Genomic DNA, 25,453 nt, shown 5'->3' with positions numbered 1-25,453 from the left:
GGCACCTCGGTCGTAGTGCCTTTTCCCTTTCTCGGAAGACTTCTTGCTGTTCTCAGAGGCAATCCGTTATGCATCCTGCATCCGGGAAGCCCAGGTCTGTGCATACTCCTGCCGTGTCTGTACCAGCCGATCTGGGTCGAGATTGAATATAAGGTCAATGGGCAGCTGTGGATGTCTTCCAAAGAGGAGGAAGAATGGTGAGTAGCCTTGTTACGGCCCTTGGCCTTTTTCTGGTCGTTCTCCTGCCCCTCCTCTCTTTCAGGTCTAATTGCTGTCACCTGCGAAGTTGGTGTTTAAATGGGAGCTTCTCTGCTGCATTGATCTCTCTCTTCCTGCTCGGGTCTGGTGTTTAAAGGCTCGAATGCTGCTCGTCCGTGTTCACGCCTCGCTCGGGACGCCAGGACTTTACACAGATGCACATTTAAGTTTATTTAAGTTTGTCTTTTATTTTAACCCTCAACACTTGCACTCGCACAAAACAATACATCCATGCACCTTCCCTGCACTACTGATACTGACGTTCACACCCCATATTTGGTTTTGTTGTTTAAATTTGTGTTTTAAACACAATAAATTTATGTTTTGCACCGCTTGTTTGTGGCATGGTCTCCTATCTGTTGTTATGGCCCCGAGTCAGTCATAACAAAGTGGGGGCTCGTCCATTGGTTTTGCGCGTTTTGTTGCTAGTAATTTGATTTTCTTTAGTGCGCGTTGTGTTTTGATTTAGTAATTTGTTTAGGAGCGCTTGAGGGGCACATGAGAGCGAGTGAAGCTCGTAGTAGCTTCGTCTTTGAATTGTGGTTTTCTGTGCGTCTTGATTGGCGGTTGGGGGGAGATCCCGTGACGTCATTGTCCTTATATGGTTAGTAGTTGCGCTCTTGGAGACATGCCTGAGTTTGATTAGTTTTGATTAGTTGTAATTTGTTTGCTGGCGTTCTCGAGCGGGAGTGTTTTGGCAGTAGTTACTGTTTTTTGGAGACGTGTGAAGGTAAGTGACAGTTTGCTAATGAGCACTTCTAAAGTTTTGGGCTGGCGTTTTTCCTTGTAGGCGTAGCAGCGTTTCCCAATAGGGGTTTCGCTGCATTATTGTTTTAGTGTGGAGGTACGGCGGGTAGAGCTTCCCATTTTCCTTTTCCCTACGTCGGCTCGGGAGCATTTCCGTGGTTTCAGGGGGGTTGCCAGCGTGCTGGTCGCCTTTACTGGGCCATCGGGTTGTAAATGCATAAAAACCCACCGCTACGCCTCACGAAGACTAGGGTTCAGTAAGTTAGCTTTTGGGCTAGGTAGTTAGAGGGGAAATGCCGTCCTTGGACTGTGGTTGAAGGCCTGTGTGTGTACTGTTAAATTTGTCACTTAACGTCTCGTCTGTATTGGTGAATTTGTTAGCCATGGATGAAGTGGTGGAAGATTTTATTGAATCGCCACATGAATGTGGGTTAGACATCTGTACTAAGAAACAATTGATCAAGATTGCAGAGTATTATAAGGTCGATATAGGGGATGCCCGAAAGACAAAGGATTATGTTAAAGGTAATTTGAAAGTGAAATTGTTGGAAAATGGTGTTTTGATGCCGGGTAAAGTTGACACTTCGGTTGAGTCGTCTTTGTTGGGAAGAGTAAGTTCAGTTGGTCTATCGTTTGAGCAGCAGAAAGAGTTGCTCTTGTTACGTGTCAAAGCTGAGCATGAGAAAGAGCAGGCGATGGAAAGAATGAGGCAGGATTTGGAGCGGGAGAAGTTAGATGTAGAGAGACAAAGGCCACGTCCACACGAAGCCGGTGCGTTCCCGATCCGATATTTTTTTTTTCTCGTTCTAAAAAAAAATTCCGTAAACACGGCGTCGTCTCAAGAAATATCTGCGTACACACGAAACCACTGAAACCGACTGAAAACGGTGTAGTATATATGCCAGACCAGTATGGGGCGCTGTAATTCTGCCACAGAGATACACTATACACGGAGAAGAAGACTTTGAGCATGCGCATAACCTTGCGCGCTGTATACGAACCAAGAAGAAGAAGACAAAGATTATCGCTTTTTGCTCACCACAGTTGCAGAGAAGCAATAGATTTTGCTGTAATAAAGCTAGTAGGCTTAGTAGCTTCTGCAGCACGAATACAATCATATAAGTCCGCCATTATTGTTGTTGCTGTTACTCGTGACACAGACGACACGTGATGTGATGACATCATCGTTTCACAAAATATACGGATTGGCTGTACACACGAAACCGCAAGGGTGTCGTTTTCAGATTTATCCACTTTGGGACCCGGTTTAAAAAAATAGCGGTTTCAGTCTCCCAAAACGCCGGATCCGTGTGGACGAAACGCCAATACGATAAAAAATGTATACGTATACAGCGAAACGCGTCTCCGTGTGGACGGGCCCAAAGACTGGCGTTGATCAGAGAAGGTAAACTGGAGGGTGAGGCACTCCGGGCTGATCGCCCCCTGGTGGCACCGGTAAGCATGAAACAGGATGACTTGAGTGATTTTAGGTTTATGAACTTGTGCCGGAGGCATATCGACTACGTTTTCGAGGTTGGAGACGTGGAGATGGGTCACATCTAGAGTTTATGCATGATTTGGCTATGCATTTTGACAATTGGTGCTCAGCGGCCGGGGTTGATTCTTTTGAAAACCTCCATGAGTTAGTCATTTTGGAGCAGTTTAAAAACTCTGTGCCGGAGTGCATTGCCACCTATATTAGTGAGCGTGGAGTCAAGTCTGCTAGGGAAGCTGCTGCGCTGGCTGATGATTATTTCTTGATTCATACTTCAAGAGGTGGTGCTGGCCCTCATGAAACTAGGGCAAGTAGACCGTTTGAGGATAAAAGTGGTCGTGTTTCAGGGGACTCTGAAAAAATCTGTAATTACTGTCATAAGCGAGGACATTGGAAAAATGATTGTTATGCTCTTAAGTCTCGTCCAAAGCAAACTTTTCCCAGGGCTAACCCTGTGATGTGTGCTGCGTCTGTCACTGACCAGGAGTTAGTTAGAAGCTCTGGAGAAGGCAATCCGGAGTTGAAATCGTACTTGCCTTTTATTACAGAAGGTTTTGTTTCATTAATGGGAAGCAAAGAGCAAGTGCGCATAAAAATTTTGCGTGACACTGGAGCGTTTGACTCGTTTATTGTAGCTGCAACTTTGCCATTTTCAAATGACACCTTGGTGGGTTCAAGCATTCCTGTAGTGGGAATGGGTTTAAATGTTTTGAATGTACCACAACACAAAATGATGCTGCACTGTGATCATTTCCAGGGTGAGGTGTCTGTTGGCATGCGCCCAGCGTTACCTGTGGATGGCGTTGCTATGATCCTGGGTAATGACATAGCTGGTGATAAAGTGTGGGCTGATGTTTCTCCACCTGCCAAGGTGACGGTGACGGTGACTCCTCTGGTGTGCAGTAAGCCTGATGAGAGTGAGGTACACTTCCCTAATGTGTTTAGTGCCTGTGCAGTAACTCGTTCAAAACGTTTGGACAGTGATCACTCTGAAAGTGTGGCCTCTAGTCCTCACTTAATGTTACCTGTTATCCCCTGGTCTGTTTCTCATGATGAGCTGATGCAGGAGCAGGAAACTGACAGCACTTTGAAGTTTTGTATGGATGAGATTTGTTCTCTTGTAGAGGTCAGAAATCGTTCTCATTGTTATTTTTTGCACAATAATGTCTTGATGAGAAAATGGACCCCTCAGTTTGAGGGTTTTGTTGGAGATCCGATTTATCAAGTGGTTGTTCCTTTAAAGTATCGAAATATTGTGTTGCAGATTTCTCATGACCAGTCTGGACATATGGGTGTCAGGAAAACGTATGACCGAGTTCTGCTGTATTTTTTCTGGCCTCGTTTAAAAAGGGATGTGTCTGCATACATTAAGTCGTGTCACACCTGTCAATTGACAAGTAAACCTAACCAGGTTTTGAAGCCCGTTCCACTTTGTCCAATACCAGCTATAAGTCAACCATTTGAACATCTTCTTATTGACTGTGTTGGTCCATTACCTCCATCAAAATCAGGTGCCAGATATTTGTTGACAGTAATGTGTCAAAGTACTAGGTATCCTGCAGCCTACCCACTGCGTAGTATAACGGCTAAGTCTGTGGTTCGTGCATTGTCCCAATTTATTTCTATTTTTGGAGTTCCACGGGTCATTCAGTCAGATCAAGGGTCAAATTTTTGTTCAAAATTATTTGCTCAAGTGCTGAAACAGTTGAACATAGTTCATAATTTTTCATCTGCCTATCATGCTCAAAGCCAGGGTGTTTTGGAGCGGTTTCACCAAACACTTAAGTCCATGCTGCGCTCATTGTGTGTTCAGATGCAGGGTGATTGGGAAGAGGCTTTACCGTGGATGCTGCTGGCTGCTAGAGAGGTAATCCAAGAAAGTACAGGGTTTAGCCCTAATGATCTGATCTTTGGTCATAAAGTATGGGGTCCTCTGGCTCTGTTGCAGGACAACTGGAAGGAAGCTCAGCCTCCAAGTAACCTACTAGATTTTGTGAATGGGTTCAGGTATCGGCTCTATATGTCTCAGGAAGTGGCCAGGAAAAATTTAGACCGGGCACAAGCTAAGATGAAGAAACGTTATGATTGTCAGACTGAGCACAGAGAGTTTCTCCCAGGTGATCAGGTTTTAGCCCTTTTGCCTATAATTACTTCTCCGTGGCAAGCAAAATTTTCTGGACCATTTTCTGTATTAAAGAAGCTTTCTGATCAAAACTACTTAATTTCTACTCCAGCTCGTAGGACAAAGGCCAGGCTCTGCCATGTTAATCTTTTGAAGCCTTATGTTTCCTGTGAGCCATTTGGGAGTGAGGTGGAGTTAAAGTTGTCCAGAACTCATCCTGCTTGTTTGGCTATGCCATCATCTTCAGTTGTGGTTGAGATGGAGGATTTAACAGGGCCTGATGAGGTTATGGTGTCTGGTCGGCTGAAAAATAAGGAAGCTTTAGATAAATTGGAAAGCGTTTTGGGTCATCTAGAGTCATGTCAGCGGGCACAGCTAGTTAAGCTGATTAGAAGTTTCCCTTGCTTATTTGGAGACACGCCATCACGTACAACTTTACTAAAGCATGATATAGACGTGGGAGATGCGAAGCCAATTAGGCAAAGATTCTATCGTGTTCACCCAGAGAAGCGTAAAAACCTGGAAGATGAGATTAAGTATATGGTTCTTAATAAAATAGCAGTTCCCTCTGACTCTAGTTGGGCGTCACCCTGTCTCTTGGTCCCAAAGTCAGACAATACACCTCGGTTTTGTACGGATTTTCGTAAAGTGAATGCAGTCACCAAGCCTGACTCCTTCCCTCTTCCTCGTATGGAGGATTGTGTTGATCAAGTGGGGGGGGCAAAGTTTGTGACTAAGCTGGATTTACTTAAAGGTTACTGGCAGGTACCACTGACAGACAGGGCAAAGGAGATTGCTGCTTTTATTACACCAGGTGGGCTATACTCCTACAATGTTATGCCTTTTGGTTTAAGAAATGCGCCGGCAACTTTCCAGCGCCTAATGAACTTGGTGGTGCGTGACCTGGAAGGATGCGCGGTGTATTTGGATGACGTGGTGGTGTATGCTGACAACTGGGAACAGCATTTGGAGCGTGTTAAAGCTTTGTTTGTGCGTCTAGCTCATGCTAGTTTAACAGTGAATTTGGCAAAGTGTGAATTTGCTAAGGCCACGGTGGTCTATTTGGGTCGTGTTGTTGGCCAGGGTTCGGTGAGACCAGTGCGTGCTAAAGTGTGTGCAATTGATGATTTTCCATCACCAATGACAAAGAAGGAACTCATGAGATTTCTTGGTATGGTGGGCTACTATAGGTGTTTTTGTAGGAATTTCTCTACAGTGGTCGCACCTTTAACTGATCTTCTGAAAGGCAAGGCAAAGTATGTATGGTCTCCGGTATGCCAGCAGTCCTTTGAGAGGGTTAAAGCTCTAATCTCAAATGCTCCGGTTCTGGTTGCTCCTCGGTGGGATCGTGAGTTTCATCTGGAGGTGGATGCCAGCATGGTTGGGGCTGGCGCAGTGTTGCTGCAGAAAGATGATGGGGGGGTTAACAAGCCTGTGTGTTTCTTTTCTAAGAAATTTAATCTCCATCAGCTAAACTATTCAGTCATAGAAAAAGAAACGCTTGCTCTTATTTGGGCGTTACAGCATTTTAGTGTGTATCTGGGCTCTGGTCCGGTGGTAGTCTTCTCAGACCATAATCCTCTGACTTTCCTTAGCACTTTACAGACTCCTAACCAACGGTTGATGCGCTGGGCTCTCCACCTCCAGTCCTACACTTTGGACATTCGGCATATCAAGGGGCGGGACAATGTGGTGGCAGACGCGTTGTCCCGATCTCCAATATGTTAGGTAAGATATGCCTCAAAATTTGATAAACTTAGTATCGTGGGATTTTTGTAGCTTAGGGGTACCCTTAGGGTCCCTGTTTTGTTAGGGGGGGGGTGTTACGGCCCTTGGCCTTTTTCTGGTCGTTCTCCTGCCCCTCCTCTCTTTCAGGTCTAATTGCTGTCACCTGCGAAGTTGGTGTTTAAATGGGAGCTTCTCTGCTGCATTGATCTCTCTCTTCCTGCTCGGGTCTGGTGTTTAAAGGCTCGAACGCTGCTCGTCCGTGTTCACACCTCGCTCGGGACGCCAGGACTTTACACAGATGCACATTTAAGTTTATTTAAGTTTGTCTTTTATTTTAACACTCAACACTTGCACTCGCACAAAACAATACATCCATGCACCTTCCCTGCACTACTGATACTGACGTTCACACCCCATTTTTGGTTTTGTTGTTTAAATTTGTGTTTTATACACAATAAATTTATGTTTTGCACCGCTTGTTTGTGGCATGGTCTCCTATCCTGTTGTTATGGCCCCGAGTCAGTCATAACAAGCCTGTAGACTCATGCTTCGTGCAGTTGTAGGCATGTACTATGCTGGGGAGATGGTCTTTCCACTCTGCCTTCTTTTCCTCATGGAGTGTTCTGAGCATCTGGAGAAGTGTCCTGTTCAGGCGTTCAACAGGATTCCCCTGGAGATGGTAAGGAGTAGTTCGGGAGTGAGATATTCCTGCCAGCTGCTGAAGTCTCTGGAACAGGGTGTTCTCGAATTCCCGACCTTGGTCATGGTGGAGCTTTTGAGGGTACCCGAAGCGTGGAATGAAGTCATAGAAGATCTTTTCGGCCGCTGTTTTGCCAGACTTGTTTCGAGTTGCGTAGGCCTGAGCAAAACTGGTGAAGTGATCCACTACCACAAGGATGTACTCGTAGCCTCCTTTACTGGGATCAAGGTGAAGGTAATCAACAGAGAGCAGTTCAAAAGGTGCGCTAGTTGTGATTGAGCCCATTGGTGCTTTCTCATGGACAGCAGGTCGTTTTTGCTTGATGCATGGGCACTGGCGGATGATGTAGTCTTCGATGTTGTGCTGCATAAAAGGCCAGTAGAACCGTTGCCTTGCGAGGTGGATGACTTTATCAGCGCCAATGTGTCCCATGTCATCGTGCAGGTGTTTGAGCATGGTTGACTTGAGTGCTTTGGGGAGGACCAGTTGTTGATTTTGTCCTGCATGCCTGTACAGAATACCATTATCCAGTTGGAGCCTGTTCCACTCATGTATAAGTTGTCGTGTTCCTGGTTGTATTGGACTCCAGTCTTTGTCTCTCGGATTCCATCCGCTCCCTTTTAACCGGATCACCTCGGAAATGGGCCCATCTCCTTTCTGGGCGGCTCTGATGTCTTCTGGGGTGAACATGGGGGCACTCACCGGGGGAGGGTCGTCATCACAGGCGGAGATCTGAAGGGCGGCAGCCCAGGACACATCCTCATCTCTCTGAGCTTTATTCCCCTGCCAGATGAAAAAATATTATGAAAAAACAAGATGAGCAATTTAAAACCAGTTTGAAAATAGTGCTTCTCAATTCAATTCAATTAAGCCAAGTAAAAAAAATACTGTTTGTCTACAATTTTATTATATTATGGAGACATGTAGGTCAATTAAATGTTTTAAATGAGTAATGAAATACAGGCCAAATTACAGACTTTTTTTTGCCTATAAGCTAGAAAATGTATTTTATTTTATTCTTTGCATTTGTATTTACTAAATCTGACTAAACACAATAAAGCCATTCATCAGAAACCATATGTTTGCCATGTGTGTTTTACCTGTGGTTCTCATGATCTAAATGTATGATAGCTAGGAAGACCAATGGTTAATTTTAACAAGAGTATATTAAGAGTTCTAACTTCTAACTCAGTAAGAATAGCCTATTTCAATTTTGCCCTTTAAAAATTAGGTTATTTTATTTTAATTTTTTTACAGATGTTCGCTATTGTCTGTGTTAATGAAAACAATTTAAATATGTATCCCAAATGCCAACTCAAGCTTCTGTCAAATGTGCATTTCCAAGAGACAAAACATGTAATATTATTAATACATGCTGTATCGTCTGTTGGTGCCACTGGTCTCTAATTTTCCAGAGCCCTGTCGAATCTGCCGCCTTTAAAAAAAAAAGTCTGGACACCCCTGCTTTAAAATTTAATTGTCTCCCCTTTTCACTTCTAATCCCAGTGTTTACTGGAATCTTTCTAAAGCAGGTAAATACAATATTGTCTACCAAAATAACTGAAATAACTTTGAAATATTATCACTCAAAGCTAAAGTTAATGAACATTTCTAAGGCAATGTAGGCTATATATATAGCTGAAAGTAATTTTTAAAGCTTTTACATTTTTATATTTAATTTTGTGATTCGTTTGTTGAAAGGTGAGTAAAATAATTCTTTGTAGCCAGTATATATAACAAAAATATATATTGCGTTCATAGAGCGAGCCTTTCACTGATTGTTAACAGTTAATGGAAGTTACTGTTGCGCAAAGCATCATGGGGCCTGTAGGAAGAAGATTGATAACAGCAATCACTGGGGTGAGAGAATGGCGGCCTCTACTGGAGACTTCAGAAAAATACTGCTTCTTCATTTTAAAATATAAATGTGCAACACATGAAATGTTTTTTTTTTTTTTATAAGAACAAAACTTTCCATACAAGAGTACATATAACCATACATGTCAGAGGTAAAGAAGAAGAAGAAGAAAAAAGAAAGGCTTCAAAGTTAACAAGAGTCATAACTTTTCATTTACTGAGTTCTTTCCAAACCATTTGGGTCTGGGACACTCCCAAAATAGATGGTTAATAGTCTCAGGGGAAATTTAACAAAAAGCACAAATATCTTCCATGTTCAATTTAAAACACTGTAACACAAGTGACTTAACTGGGTAAACTCGATGAACATTTTTATATGAAACCTCTTTCACTTTGTTTGTGATGCAATACTTATGAGGTGTCATCCAAACTTTACTCCAATCAATACGTTTTTAAATAAAGAATTCCAGTTAGTAACAACAAGTTTACATTTAGATTGAAGAAGGGAACGCAGAAAAGTATTATTACATCCAGAACTTGTGAAATCCTTGCCCTACAACTTAATACAAGAAGTCAATTCTTCTACTGTTGTTTGTAGAGAATAATTATTATGACCTTCTAATAATCTCAAAATTTCCTTGGGAATTGCATCTAAAACCAAAAGATATTGGACAGGATCAACTGAAAAGTTATAAATATGAACAAACTCAGTATAATTGTATAAAACACCATCCTTTTTGATCAGCTGTTTAACTCAAATAATTCCCTTTTCAAACCAATTCTCAAAAAAATATTGATTAGTTTCTAACCCTTATAAATCTGTTATTCCAGATGGTACATTTATGGGGAAAATTATGACTATACATACGAGTCCATGAGAGTAATGCTTGTTTGTGGAAACTTGCAAGTTTAATGGCTATTTTGTTAATATCATAATCACATTTCAGTATTAATTCTATACCACCTACTTTTTGAAAGATAAAATTAGCTACTGTATACCATATACTTCGCTTATTTTTTTAAATAATTTTGGAGCCATTTTATTTCAAATATCATGTTAGAGGTCTTAAAATCCAAAACATTCAATCCTCCTTCAATATTTGACCTACAAATATTTTCTTTTTTAATATAATGTAAAGAGTTTGGTGTCTATCATTTTAATTAATTAAGGGGGACATCTAACACTTGAGCATTATAAACCAACCTGGACAAACCCTCAGCTTTAACCAATAACACACGACCAGTGAAAGAGAGATCTCTCATCAGCCAACAATTCAGTTTCTTTTCAAATGATTGAATGATGGGAGTGAAGTTTGACTCATTCCTGACTTCCTCATTTTTTGATATCTTAATACCCAAATATTTGACAACAACTTTCACGGGAATACTGCGGTAAAGTCACAGGAACCTAGAGCCATAAGCTCACATTTATTAATATTTAGGGAAAGACCAGATACAGATGAGAATAACTGCAGACACTTCATTGCTTTTTCAGCTTCAGTCTCTTAAGAAAAGAGTAGTGTCATCAGCTCATTGTGTGCGTTTCATTTCTGTATCTTCTATTTTGATACCACGAAAAATGTCTTTCTTAATATGAATGGCCATAATTTGTGTGACCAACAAAAAAGCAATGGACTAATAGTGCAGCCCTGTCGAATCCTTTTCATTTCGAATCTATGAGTAGTTTCATATGCCAGTTTTACAGAGTTATTAATCTTATTGTATAGGGTTCTGATTACTTTTTGAAATTTGTCCCCAAACCTGAAACATTTAAGAGTTTTAAAAATAAAGTCATGTTCAATTGTATCGAAGGCCTTGTAAAAATCGACAAACAGAATAAAACTATTTTCATTGATAATTTCATTAAAATCTATAAGATCTAATACAAGTCTAATATTGTTACAAATATGTCTTCCTTTTATAAAACCTGACTGCGCCTCATCAATAATAAATTCTAATCCTAACTTTAACCTTTCAGCGAATATAGAAGCAATAATTTTACTGTAATTATTAATTAAGGTAATAGGTCGCCAATTATCAAGTGATAATAGATCTTTATCAGGCTTTGGAATTAAGGATATTAGACCTTGTGTCATGGAGGACAAAACCCCTGATCAATAGATTCTTTAAAGACCATTAACAGAAATTCAGCAGTTAAGCCGTCATTACCGGGAGACTTGTTTAATTTAAGTTTTTTTATAGCTGTTCTTATCTCTAAAATAGTTTATCTAAAAAGAGATAAACTTCTTTATCACAAAGAGCTTTAAATTCTCCATCGATACGATCTATATTATGTTTTAGGGGCTTTAAAAAATCTTCTATTTTGTCTACAGAACATGCACTGCTGGAATATAGTTTACCATAAAAATTTGAGACGTATTTTGAAATAATAATAGAGTCCTGTTTCATGGCCATTAATATTAAGCTTTTTAATAGATGTATACTCTCCATTAATTTCTCCAAATTATAAAAGTATCTGGAATTAGTTTCCCCTTCCTCTAACCAACGTCTTCGTGGTCTAACAAATGTTCCCTTTGCCTTGATTATATATAATTTATCTAACTCAGCCTGCAGATTCATTAACAAATTAGAATTCCCATCAGTATTATTATTAGTGATGTTACAAATAGCTCTAATGATTTCCTCTTCCTTTGACTTATTAGACTTTGCAACTTCTTTGCCTTTATCAATTGCACTAAATCTAATCTGAAACTTCATAAACTCTCAATTTTTACTGTATAATTTTTTACTGTATTAAAATTTACTGTATAAATCTCACGGGAAAACGTACAAATTCTACAAGGTGGCTTATTCGTACGAATTCATACGACCTGACTGGTACGAATTAGTACGATTTTTGGAAAATCGTACATATTTTACGAATTGGCCAATTCGTATGAATTCATACGAATGACCTACCCCTGACCCCGCCCCTAAACCTACCCATCACGTGGGTTTAGACAAATCGTACAAATTCGTACGAGTGAGGTCGTACGAATTAGTACGAATTAGCCAACTTTTTATCATTCGTACGAATTGGTCGTGAGATAGCGTTGATTTGTTCGCTTAGCTTGATTCCAATATGTTTGTATTATCTTCTTAATTTCATGTTGAAAACTGTAATTTTCCAATAATTTATTAAAAGTTTCCAATAAGTCTTAGAGCCTTTATATGAAGCTTCGTTATTCCTTTTTATGAGAAGATAAATCATCATTTACAATATCGATGGTTCAATTGATACTCTGTTTGTATTTTGTTCTAATGAATTAGAAATGAACCAAAAATCGATTCTTGACTGTTTAGATTTATATTACTCCATGTGAACTCTTTCAAATGTGGGTGTTTATATATATCAATTACCCCCTAAATTTTCACAAAATATAGATAGCTCTGAATCGCCTGTAGATTATCTAATTGGAATAGGAATTCATCTGAACATCTTGGACAATATTAAAGTCCCCACCTAGAGTCATTTCAATATCATGAAATCTTTTTCTTACTTTGTTAATCTCATTTTCAATATCAGAGAACAAATCAACATTATATGTTTTAATATTTGAGGCATATACAGTACCTAACAAAAACATTTTCCCATCAATGGATACCGTTAGACAACACATGTAAATGTGTGAATACAGGAGGAGCTCTGACATCACTGTAGTTCAGAGAGATTCAGAGAAAGTGAAACTAACTTGATCAACAACAATATGGACTCCTGAAACGATCAACCTCTTTAAACAACAGAATATTTATTGATCCGTTCAAAGAGTCTTGTGGACACATCTGATCCTCACAGGTAAGAGATAGAAATATAAGAGAGATTGTGCTGAACAGGTTTCTAATGGAAGTGAACTGGTTTAGTAGGTTTATGTCGAACTGGAATAAGTTGAACAGAACCAGGTTTAAGCATGTCAAATACTCAACTATTTTAGTTGTTTACTGCACTGAAATGGTATCAGAAGTGTATTAAAAGTGTGTCATTTGATTGGTTGTAAAGCAAAGTTTGGTGTTTCTGTTATTTTGTCACATGACAGAAAGACTAAAGAAACAGGAAGTAAATGACCTGCAGATTCACTGAACACAAACCTGCTAAACTGCAGATGGAAATCACATTTATAATAAAATAAAACTACACTTGACTATATAATGTTTTTTCTGGAGAGATGTATCTATGTATATATATATATATACAGTATATACAGTATGTATAGTTTTGTTGGAAAATATATCACTCAAAAGTTCAAAGTTCAGTTGAGTTCTCAAAAAAAAAGTTATCAAAAGAGCAGGTCAAAGTTCAGTTCTGTAAGTTTATGAGTTTCTTACTGAATTTCAAATGAATTATTGTGTTTCACTCACTATCAATTCGTACATTCATTTTAACCAATTTGATATAAATTATAAATTTGACTTGAAATAATATTATGATGAATAAGTAAAACTAAATCAGACTCGAGGTAAGATTTCATTTAAACCTCAGTGACTAAACACACTCATTAGGAGCAAATATAGGCTAAGATGTTTCTTATCAGTCTATTGATTATACAATAACATTTATTTTCTTGAAAACGAAGAGGAAAGAACAATGGCAGAATCTTCACCAACATCAACCAAAGCAAGAAAAAACAGGAGTTGGAGTATTGAGGAAACACCTCCATGTAAGTCAATAAATAATAAATAAAAAACAAGAAGAATGAATTGGTGCATGAATAACTTTCACTCTTCTCATATAATATTTAATATGTACCGTTCAGGAGTGTACAGTAGTAGATAATAAAATCATTTAAAGTCAAGATTTCAAATCAATATGGCTCCAAAATCATGTATTTATTAATTTGGTACAGTAAGTGTTTGTGTAATGAGCTTCACATTAGGGTTCTGATCAGCTTGTCTGGGTTCATTTTGCAGTAATGACCAGCTGACTGTACATGATCTCTTATATATTTGAGTTTCTTCAAAAACAGCTTTGTCTCTAGACATTCTTTACATTCAACCAACTTCATGAGGTGCATCATGGGAGTATTTATAAACAGTAATGAGCCCATTTATAATAATAAGGCTAATAATAATAATAATAATTGTTATTTCAGTCCTTCAAGCAAAAGCCATTAGATCAGAAAGTCAAATGTGTCTCCAAAATTTAGACTATAGTGCAAGTGATTTATCTTCATCATTTCTCTCTCCAGCGATGTCTTCCTCCAGCGGTCCACTGACTGAGGAGCTTCAGTGCTCTATATGTCTGGACGTGTTCACTGATCCAGTCAGCACTCCATGTGGACACAACTTCTGCAAGACCTGTCTGAATAAGTGCTGGGACAACAGCCAGACCTGCAACTGTCCATATTGTAAAGAAACATTCAAGCACAGACCTGATCTCAAGATTAACACCACACTCCGAGAGCTCGTAGATCACTGTAAAAAGAAAAGTCCTGAGAAAAAAGCTGAAGTTCTGAAAAAAGCTGAAGTTCTGTGTGACGTCTGTGAGGAAAGAAAGCTGAAAGCCCTGAAGTCGTGTCTGGTGTGTCAGAGCTCTTACTGTGAAACTCACCTGGAGCCTCATTTGAGAGTGGCAGGTTTAAAGAAACACAAACTGATCAATCCTGTGAGTAATCTGGAGGACTATATATGTCAGAAACATGAGAGACCTCTGGAGCTGTTCTGTAGAGATGATCAGACTATCGTGTGTCTGTCCTGCACTGACGGAGATCACAAGAACCACAACACTGTTTCTATAGAAGAGGAGATTGAAGAGAAAAAGGTAGAAGTAAACTGATTTTAAATGGCTCTTATCATGAGGAATCACATGTTCTTTAATATAAATGAATCAATTATGAAAACATATTGTGTGTTGTTCTCTGTCGATAGACTCAACTGATGAAGACACAGAAAGACACACAGCAGATGATCCAGGACAGAATCAAGAAGATTCAAGACGTCAAACACTCAGCAGAAGTCAGAAAAGTGAGTATAAAATTATTTATTTCAATTAATTTTAATATATATTATTGTATAAAAGCAATTTCACACTCCTGTTCGCTCTGCTGGTCTGAAAATCGACATGTCTGTGATTTCCTGTTCACTTAGTAAAGTAATAACACATCTCTCCTCAACAAGACTCAAGATTTGAGGAATCATTCAGTGCAAACGCTGCAGAATGAGGGATTTTGAAAACCGCCTAAAAACACTGAAGTATGAGAAATAATAACACTGATTCTTCTCTTAACAAACGCCACTAATAATGTGTTGATTGTCCTGGTTGAGCAGAGAAACACAGAGAAGGAGAAAGCAGCCCGTGTGGAGCTCTTCACTGATCTCATCCGCTCCATTGAGAGATGTCAGACTGAACTGCTGGAGATGATGGAGGAGCAGCAGAAAGCAGCAGAGAAACAGGAGGAAGAGCTCATTGAAGAGCTGGAGCAGGAGATCACTGAGCTAAAGATGAGAAACACTGAGCTGGAGCAGCTCTCACACACTGAAGATCACCTCCACCTCCTACAGGTCAGTCAACATCTCTCTGATCAATGATAATGCAGTATATGACACCATAACACTCCCCATGCTGAAGGATTTCTCCTCTCTCCTGCTGTAGATTTACTCATCCCTGTGCAGCTCTAGAAACACCAGGAACTGGTCTGAGATCAGTGTGAAGACTGATGAGAGTCTGGAGACTCTGAGGAGAGCTCTGACTAAACTGCAGGACTCTCTACAGGAGAAACTCACGCAAACTGGTACAGCAATATCAAATACACCGTACAGATACATATATTTATCATCTTTTAATATCAGTAATGAAGAATGAGTCTGTTAATAAGAGAAGTGTGTGATCATGTGTTTGTGTCTCATTATCATCACAGTTCTTCTTGAAGAGAGCAGGTCATATTCATCTCTAATTTCAGAAAACATGCAGTAAATTCATCTTGTACTAGAAGCTTCATCACTGTAACCAGAACCTTGAGGCTTTAGTAAATCTGTGAACACTTTTAGATGAGAAACAACAGAAAGAAACATTCATTTTCTGCCATTTTCTGTTGGTCTTTTCAGCTGTTTCATCTAAATGTTGTGATTATGTGTCAGATAAAATCAGTTTAGCAGAAGAAAATCAAATGGATAGACATCATGAATATAAGATGCACATGTGTAATTTTTTAGAGGAATATTTCTCACCTGTAGTTCAAACAGCTTTGTAGTGCTGGGCTTTCATTTTCACTTATTTAAAGATTATTTTTTTGTATTGTCTTTGCTGAATAACCACAACACTAATCCACTCCAAAACTGAGATTAATAACATTAGGCATAAAAATATCTCAAATAAAAATTTCATAAAATGTTTCCCAAAACATTCCCAAAGATGTCCTAAAAAGGAGGAATATTTCGAGCTCAAACACAATAGGAGTTCAGGGATTCTCTAAATATCAGCAGAGAAACATTGATCAGATAAAACATGATCTTTTACACAATTCTTTAAATATAACCTTAAATATCGTCTATAATTCACACATAAACATGTCAAAGATCTGATGATGTTTTATTGTCATTAGTCTCTACAGAACTGAAGAGGATACAGCAGTATGCAGGTACAGTGTGCTGTCTGCACTACACTAGATTACATTCAGATACTCACAGCTTCATTACTGACCGACAGTATGATTAAAGCTATAGTAGGTAATCCTGTTCAGAAACACTTTTTTTTATACTGGGTGAAATGGTCCTTCCATCCTGAGAGTAGTCAATACATTATGTGTTCAGAAAAAGGAATGAAAACAATCAGACCTCTGTAGCAGCTGCAGGACAGTAAAAACTCTGACCAATCACTGCCATTCGGTGCGAATGTAAAGAACCAATCAGATGCCTTCAGAGCCAGGAGGAGTGTCTTAGCAGTGTCAATCAAGTTCGCGTACGCGCTGTACCGTCATTCATTCAAAATCAAGATTGCCGGTGTGCCGAGCAGCTGTGCTAATGGCGGACAAACAACCAAAACTGCCAATTTCTCGAGTGGAACCTGCTCATACAACAAAGACAGGTAAACGGAAAAAGACCGATGACGATAAACAAGCCCGTCGGAGCCCATTGCCTCAGTGTTAAAACTCTAGCCGCATAACATACAGATAAAATGTCACGCACTGTGCAAAGCAACAATTGAAACCTGCTAACCTTATATCTAGCGACCTTATCCGTCGTCATCGGTGACCCTGCATGTTTACTAGCCTGCGCGTTCACGGCAGGCTCCGCTGTGGGGGGAACTTTACATAACAAAATACATGTTTAACAGCTAGTAGGCCTAACGTTATATGTTATGAATCTTACACGAAATTCATCTTCATCACAGTGCAACTAATGCAGGGGTGTCCAAACTCAGTCCTGGAGGGCCACTGTCCTGCAGAGTTTAGCTCCAACCCCAATTAAACACACCTGAACCAGATAATCAAGGTCTGATTATCTGGTTCAGGTGTGTTTAATTGGGGTTGGAGCTAAACTCTGCAGGACAGTGGCCCTCCAGGACTGAGTTTGGACACCCCTGAACTAATGGAAATGGAAAAACGTGTATCAATGCAACCTGTTTTTAGCTTTGCCTTATAGTTATAACTAGCTCGTTAGCGAATCAAAAAAAATATATTTTAAACTTTACCAATATCGATATGATAGCTTGATAGTAGGCTACTAAAATACATCTTATTTGTTTATATTCATAATGATAAAGTTAGATTTTTTTATTACATGTGATTCTGACATGATGCTACATGCACTGCGCTCCTTCCTCTCCGCTCGTCTCAGGTAAATAATGCGTCTTCCAGCTCAGCTGTCGGACTCGCGCGTTCATGTGTTTTGGGGGCGTGGTTTTGGAAGGACCCCAGAAGGGAGAGGGTGGACTGAATGGAAATAATGAGCTGTCTTTAAAACAGTCGTTAGAGGTCTACATACACTCGATTTTTATACTTTCTTTTTCAGAATACTTACATTTAAATTATGTATTGATATATACATAAAGTTTAAACAAATTGGAAAAATACGTTTTTTGGACCATTCTTACCTACCCCAGCTTTAAACACTGTCACTGATTAAATATTACACACATCATAATCATCATCACTAAATGTCTGTATTAAGTTGTGATTTATATTCTCTGTTTTCTCAGTGGATGTGACTCTGGATCCTGATACAGCTCATCCTAATCTCATCCTGTCTGATGATGGAAAACAAGTGAGAGATGGAGACATTATACAGAAACTCCCAGACAAACCAGAGAGATTTGATACATGTGCATGTGTCCTGGGAAAGGAGGGATTCTCCTCAGGGAGATTTTATTTTGAGGTGCAGGTGAAGGGAAAGACTGAATGGGATTTAGGAGTGGCCAGAGAATCCATTAACAGGAAGGGAAAGATCACAGCGAGTCCCAGTGATGGACAGTGGACTGTGTGGCTGAGGAATGAGAATGAATATGAAGCCTGTGATGATCCTCCTGTCTCTCTGTGTGTGAGAGTGAAGCCGCAGCGGGTCAGTGTGTTTGTGGATTATGAGGAGGGTCTGGTCTCCTTTTATGGTGTGGAGTCCAGCTCTCATCTCTACTCTTACACTGATCAGTCTTTCACTGGGAAACTCTATCCATTGTTTAGCCCGTGTATTAATGATGGAGGTAAAAACTCAACTCCACTGATCATCACACCTGTCAAACACAATAAATGAATTTACAGCCATAATATGAAATACACAATGAAAATAATTTATATAATTAAAAATCTAAACATGTTTTGCTATTTTTCCATCATTTGTTTTTCATTGTTAAAATTCCTAGCTATAATTGCAAATTATAATGTAAAATGATAATGCTTGTTTAACAATTTTATTTTCAACTTTTCATAATTATTCATGCCATTGTTTCTCTCATCTCAACCTGACAAAGTGAAAGTGTCTGTGTTCTTTTTACATCAAAATAAACCAAACTATGATAACATTGATAATGTAATCAATTTTGTAATCAATTACAAAATGATCTGTGATATTACTGTGGTAAATCAGATGTTAATACCTCAATATATGTATAATTGTATGATTACCATATTCATACACAACATTATGGATCTTCAAAGCATACCTAAAAAACACCATGATATTATGAACATGGTAATAACAAAATATCTGGGGGGAAAAAATAGGAAAAGGAGAAGAAAAAGAAGAAAACGTAGTCTTATTACCAAGGTCAAACGTTTAATCAATGGTAAAACTATATGTTTAACCACAAAAATAGAATAAATAGACAAATTTCAACACATCCGATTCATTTAAATGCAAAATCTTTATTGAAACAGTTAAATATATCTTTAAATGAAATATAGGACGATTAAATATCTGATGGTACTGATATGAAGTAGAGAAACAAATATGAAACCTTATAAAAGAGTACTACCTTATAAAATTAAACCTTATAAAAAATATTTTCCTTCTTTCAGGATATAGTAGAGATTATTCTATTATAGATGCCTATTTATATTGCTGTTTATGTTTAATGTATTTTGATCTGTATGAAAATTGAGCACAGCAGCTTTTTACAGTAGATAGTGATAAAATGCAACACAACTTCTCGTCCAGGCCTATCTATCTTTCTAGGCTTGTTCACTGCAATGCTCTTCTGGCAGGACTTCCATCATGTGCAACTAAACCTCTACAAATGATTCAGAATGCTGCAGCTCGGCTACCACTCGCTGCTCGCATCAAGTTCAAAGCATTGACGCTTGCTTACAGATCTATCACAGGCTCAGCTCCCTCCTACTTTCACTCACTCCTACGAGTCTACATCCCTACCAGAAGCCTACGATCGGTCAATGAGCGACGACTCGTGGTACCATCATAGACAGCCACAACATCACTCTCCAGAACATTCTCATTCACGGTTCCATGCTGGTGGAACGATCTCCCCCTCATCCGAAATGCAGAATCCCAATCCCACACTGTAAAAATAAAAGGTGCCTGGAGGAACCTTTTGGGGTTCTTCACTTTGCCACACCGGCGGAACCATCTGTAGATCCTCTAGGCACCCTTTAAATAGCTGTGGTTCTCGGTGGAACCACACGTGTTCCCTGAGGAACTCTTGTATGAAGCACTGTGTGGAACCGCTTTTGGGTGCCTCCAGGAACCAAAAAAATGTTGTTACTATGGTTATCATTAACTTCTATTATAATAAACAAACTGAAACAAATACAAAATAAGAATTGTTTATTGCATATTTTAGATCTTTTTTAATACATTCACTCACTTCCATGCACTCTGGAAAACAATCTCGTAAATAGATTAATAATACACAAAACATTTTTTTATAATACATAAGCAACATGAATAATCAACCATGTATATACAATAGGCTACACAATAAAATACATCTCAACAAAATGCATGGAAACACATATGTTGCATGTAATAAATCAATGTAAAAAAAACATTTTTTTGACTAATTAAAAATGTCCATCCTCACTTAATTTTAAAACATTTGTTTCAGTCTGCTTGTTAAGTCTGACGTCACTGTTTCCAAGTCCAAAAGCTCTATCAGATGCCAAAAACAAACAACAAACAGTGCTAATATACACTCATTGTGCTGTAATATTCCTGAAAATTCTGATCCTAACCTTTATCTCTATACTGAAATCTCAGATGGTTATTCAGCTATTTTGAATCATAAAATGTTGAAGTCTGGGATGCAACACGACTGATGCCACTGACGATCCTCAAACGACACGTACTTCCCTTCTCCAAAACCTGACAAAAACATTGAGAGGAGTTTCATTTTGAGCAGCCGTTTCTAAAATCTCTAAAACAACATTATCATCATTTCAAATGAACATTTATAAACATTGATAAGGAGTCGGACACACTGTAAGAAAAGTCTGTAAAAAGACCGCCCTCTTCGGTCAAAAATGACCGAAAACTTTTATGTTTTGAAAATTTGTATTAGCTATGTGAACACACCAAAAAAAAAAACATGGACATCATTCGGATATGTTAAATAAAATTGGCTCCTTCGCGGTCAAAAATGACATAGGAAATGAATGGGAAATAGGAAAAAATACGAAAACTCAGAGAAACTTTTGGTGGTACAAACTACAAATCAGCCACTGTGCAGAAAAAAAGTGCACAGCAATGAAGGGGTGACACTCTAAAACATCAAGAGTGCAAATAAGACCCCCAATCTTTACTGACAGCAGATTCTCACGATTATAAAGAGCCCAAACCAAAGCATTGATCACGAGATATTCCTCACGAAATGATGCATACAAAACAAGTCTCTCATCTTTCCGGGGTGCAATGTGTTTCCCAATTTTCCCGGAACCGTCCGTGCTCGTTTTCAAACGTGGAATAACACAAAATATGTATCATCTTAAAGCTTAGAATCTCAGCTATTTAAAGCATCTAACCACTTCAATCAACTCTGAACGAGAGCTGACTAGTCGCTCTAAACCGGGCGCCTCCTAGCTGCGAAAATATTCATTATCATATTTTTCTAAAATATTGCCTTGATTAACACAAAATTGATGTCATTTTAAAGCTTAGAGTCTAAACTTTACAATGAATGTAGCCAATTTGAAAAACTCCTAAGTATTGCTGAGTTATTTGCTCATAAATAGAATTTCTTTTTTCATAATCTATAAAATCCTTTTTTTTTTTACTATGTACTGCAATGTGTCAAAAACATTATACAGCTCATGAAACATTCACAGATTGTTGAAAATGCCACTTCATTTTTTACAGCATATGATTACAATTAAAATGCGCCCAAAATGAACATAATCTATTGCGTTGATGACAAGATATTCCTCATGGAGGAACAATTTAAAAAATGCCCATGAGGGGGCGTCAAGGGCTGAACAAAAAGACTATCTTGGTTCCAAATGCTGTAACTTTTGATTCCTTTATCCAATCACCACAAAATATATCTATTTATCCACATACAGCTCACATGTAGAGAGACTTCACCAAAAAAGAATTTTCCTCCAACCTTACTTTCTTCCTGAGTTATTGCATGTCAAACAAGAAAGATATGCAAAATCATAATACAAATTATATATCTATTTTTGTCTTTTATCAGCAGTTTCTCGGCAGGAGAATGTCCAAATGTAATGTCATTTATTTTCAAACGATACCTTTTGACTCTCCTTGCTATAGTTTGGAGTTATGAGTCTTTACTTTTGTGTGTCACTCAGACAAAACAACTCTAAAAATGCCTTTATGTTTTTGCTGTTAGATCATAATTGCTGTTCCCTTCTGAAGTTTTATTACCATTTATAGAATTAAACTGAACAAAATACCAATTAAGTGTTTTGAATTATCACTATCCATCCCTTATTTAGTTTGATTTTTTAATTATCAATTACTGAGTAACAAAAATGCTTGCATTGTGTTCCCTTTCTAACCAAATGTTATTGTTTGATTGTAATCATAATGCAAAACCTGATACTTATCTAACAAAAATATCTAAACCTTGACAAAAGTAGTCTTTTAGAATGTCTAAATATATATCTAAATAAAATAAAAACGAATAAAATGGGGAAATCATGTCTAAAAAACAAAACAAACAAAAAAACAATGCGAATCAAAAAGTCTCTCTATGTATTTATACAGGATCTACAGTACAGCCTACAGGCGGTTACACGACATTACACAAGTTTTTATTTTGTAACGCCACTGGATGACGCTTTTCTCACTTCAAAAACTCTATTTTAATGAGAAATGTTGCATTTATTGAAAATAATAATAATAAAATAAAACAAAAAATATAATTCGAATGGAAAAAATAGCTCATAAAATTTTTATAATTATTGCATAGTACCATTAGCCTGGACAGGGCAGGACTTGGGGGGCTGCGGGCCCCTGGGCTTGAGTTTATGTTTAGGCCCTACTTATGCAACAAACATCATTATGGAGTATAGCACAAATTACACAAACATTTAAATATGCTTTGAGTTTCCTAGAACAATTAATATGCAACATGCCTATAGTCAAAGTTTAGTGGTAGGCTAATGTTAAATAGTTATTAAAATTATAATACAATATAATGCAGGATGTGCTCTATCGGTTGAGAGAAGATCAAAACTCTAATAATAAAGCCAAGAGATGAACAGTATTTTTAAATTCATTGTCATATCGGTGTCCTCTTATGTAAGATTCTTAAATTTAGTCAACAAATTCAATCAGAACAAAGACAAGATTATTACCAAATAAAAGGAAGTCAGTTATAATTGTAATTGCATAAATTATGTTAAGAGATGCAGTTTTTTTTATTCACTTTGGTACTATTTTCACAAGTAAGGTGTACATTTTCATAACTCTTAGTGCTAATATTACAACAGATCGTCAAAAGTGCACTTTTATCAAACATTTCATCATGTTTCCAATTGTGTAGTTCAATACTCAAAATCACAAAGTATCATTTTCACAACACAAAATAACTGTTTCATCTATATAAATGATTCATTCACAGTAGCCGCCATTACTATCAAACTTTTGATTTGCATCTCTTCTTGTTCAGTTTAATACATTTGTCTATTATTTAATCCAACTGATCTTAATGATTAATCAATGAATCATTTCCTATAGATTTCTATAGATACAGATTCTATAGATATAGTTTGAACTTTGTTTGCAATTTCTGATACAGATAACCAAATGTCATGAATTATTTTTACATTTTAAGTGATTTTTCTCAGATTATAACCACTATGTTCAAAGTGTGTGTGTGTGTGTGTGTGTGTGTGTGTGTGTGTGTGTGTGTGTGTCCTGGTAAACTTACATTATGGGGACAAAATGTCTCTACAAAGATGGCAATATCTGAAATCCTTGTCCTTGTAGGGACATATACTGTAAGATAACATGAGGAAAACATCTTATAAATCATACTACTGTAAGTGATGTTTGTTGAAAATGTCAAAATCCAGAAAGTTTTTTGTAATGAGTATATTTAATACAAATAGATTTGCAATTTGGAACAAAGCAGGATAGAGTAAAGGAGAGGAAACAGGCAATGACTGTATAACATCAGATTGATCAGAGATGCATCAGAAGAAGGGAGACAGGTGGCATCAAATATAGTACATTATGTGATACTGTAAACTGATTACCATGGTAGAGACTGCCACATTACTGTAACTCACCCTTCATCTGTAAAGGTCAACTACAGTATACAGTCATAATGCACAGTGAAAACATTTACTGTATTGCCAGCAAACTCTGTTCTAGCACAAAACCTCATGACAGTTTCATAACTTCATCACAGCTTTTGATAACACACTAGATAGACACTATTACAAACACTGAGAAAACATGAGAAAAAGGTGAATAAAGACTGAGAGTCAATGTTCAGAAATGACTAATTATAAATATGTTTTGAACAATGTAGTATAGCTGTGTTTTCCTGTGTTCATAGTCAAACTCAAAAATTAGTTTATTTTTAATTATTAAAAAATGCCATTATTTTATATGAAAAAGTAAATAATTGTATTTAATTGAGAAAATATTTTAGTTTGTCTTTTATATTTGTTTGATTAGATCAGATAGCATTTTAATCTGTCATATGGTCATGTTACAATGTACCCCACCTATGGGGCATGTTGTCACATCACTTCCATTCGTTCGGGGTATATCAAGAAAAAAGTATATACTGTATTATCAAAACAAAACCATATAATTGCACTAGACATGTGGGAAATTAATGTGGGGAAAAATAAATACTCTGAACCCTAAGTAGATTTACACAAAATGAGAAAGTCAAAAAGCGTTACTTTACTCCTACAGCGCACATCCATAGTTTTAACTATGCCTGATCTGAGGAAAACTTATAAGGAATTTCAGAGTATATGTTGTGTAATATCTGTGTGCTATTTTATTTCAAGTTTATTTTCACATTTTGTTGCACTTCACTGTGTAAATTACAAAATTACTGTAAACATTAATGACACCTTATATATTTATTAGTTTAATCATTCCTCTGTAATAGTTAATAATTGTTTACTTTTGTGCATTATATAGTCTATTATAAAACATTTATTCCAATAAAGTAGTTTTAAGTTAAACCAACTACATACAGTACATTGTCAATCTCTGTATCCCATATTATGCAAGCCAACTCAAAAAACCAAACTCATAACAGTGATAACTTTTATTTCAAAACAAAGATGATAATTGTGTAAAAGAAATATGTACACATGCAGATAATCACATATCTGTACATCAACAGACAGACACACACACACACACACACACACACACACACACACACACACACTTCAAATCTACTCAGCTTGAAATTCCCCTCCATCATTGAAAAAACAATCAACGAGCAACAGCCGTCAACCTCCTTATCGAAACAAAGTCCGCGCAGGACTCCCCTTCGGCCATCTCCCATAGGTGGACAGTCCTTGTATATTGCAGTGCAAGCACAGAGTCAGCGAGTACGACACCCAGAACTCCTGCTTATATTGTCTGGTAATGCACTCCAGTTCTTTTAGATAAAATACAGAACAAACAGAAAGGCATTAACATAATACAGAGTCATACAAGGAATTTCTTT

The 25,453-nt window shown here is 37.7% G+C and overlaps 1 protein-coding gene across 1 annotated transcript; it reads left to right on the top strand.

Moving 5' to 3' along the window:
- Window positions 1-12,572: 12,572 nt before the first annotated feature.
- On the top strand, window positions 12,573-18,855 carry LOC311299452 (E3 ubiquitin-protein ligase TRIM39-like). Its single transcript, XM_084423025.1, has 8 exons — window positions 12,573-12,703; window positions 13,479-13,562; window positions 14,091-14,662; window positions 14,770-14,865; window positions 15,169-15,402; window positions 15,494-15,632; window positions 16,443-16,478; window positions 18,038-18,855. Exons 2-8 carry the CDS (start codon window positions 13,490-13,492, stop codon window positions 18,583-18,585), a joined length of 1,698 nt encoding a protein of 565 aa, XP_084279151.1. The 5' UTR covers window positions 12,573-12,703; window positions 13,479-13,489; the 3' UTR covers window positions 18,586-18,855.
- The last annotated feature ends 6,598 nt before the right edge of the window (window positions 18,856-25,453 follow it).

This window comes from Rutilus rutilus (genome assembly GCF_951802725.1).
Source record: "Rutilus rutilus genome assembly, chromosome: 11".
Classification (NCBI taxonomy): Eukaryota; Metazoa; Chordata; class Actinopteri; order Cypriniformes; family Leuciscidae; genus Rutilus; species Rutilus rutilus.
The sequence above is the reverse complement of the archived record's forward strand: the minus strand, read 5'-3'. Positions and strand labels throughout refer to the sequence as shown.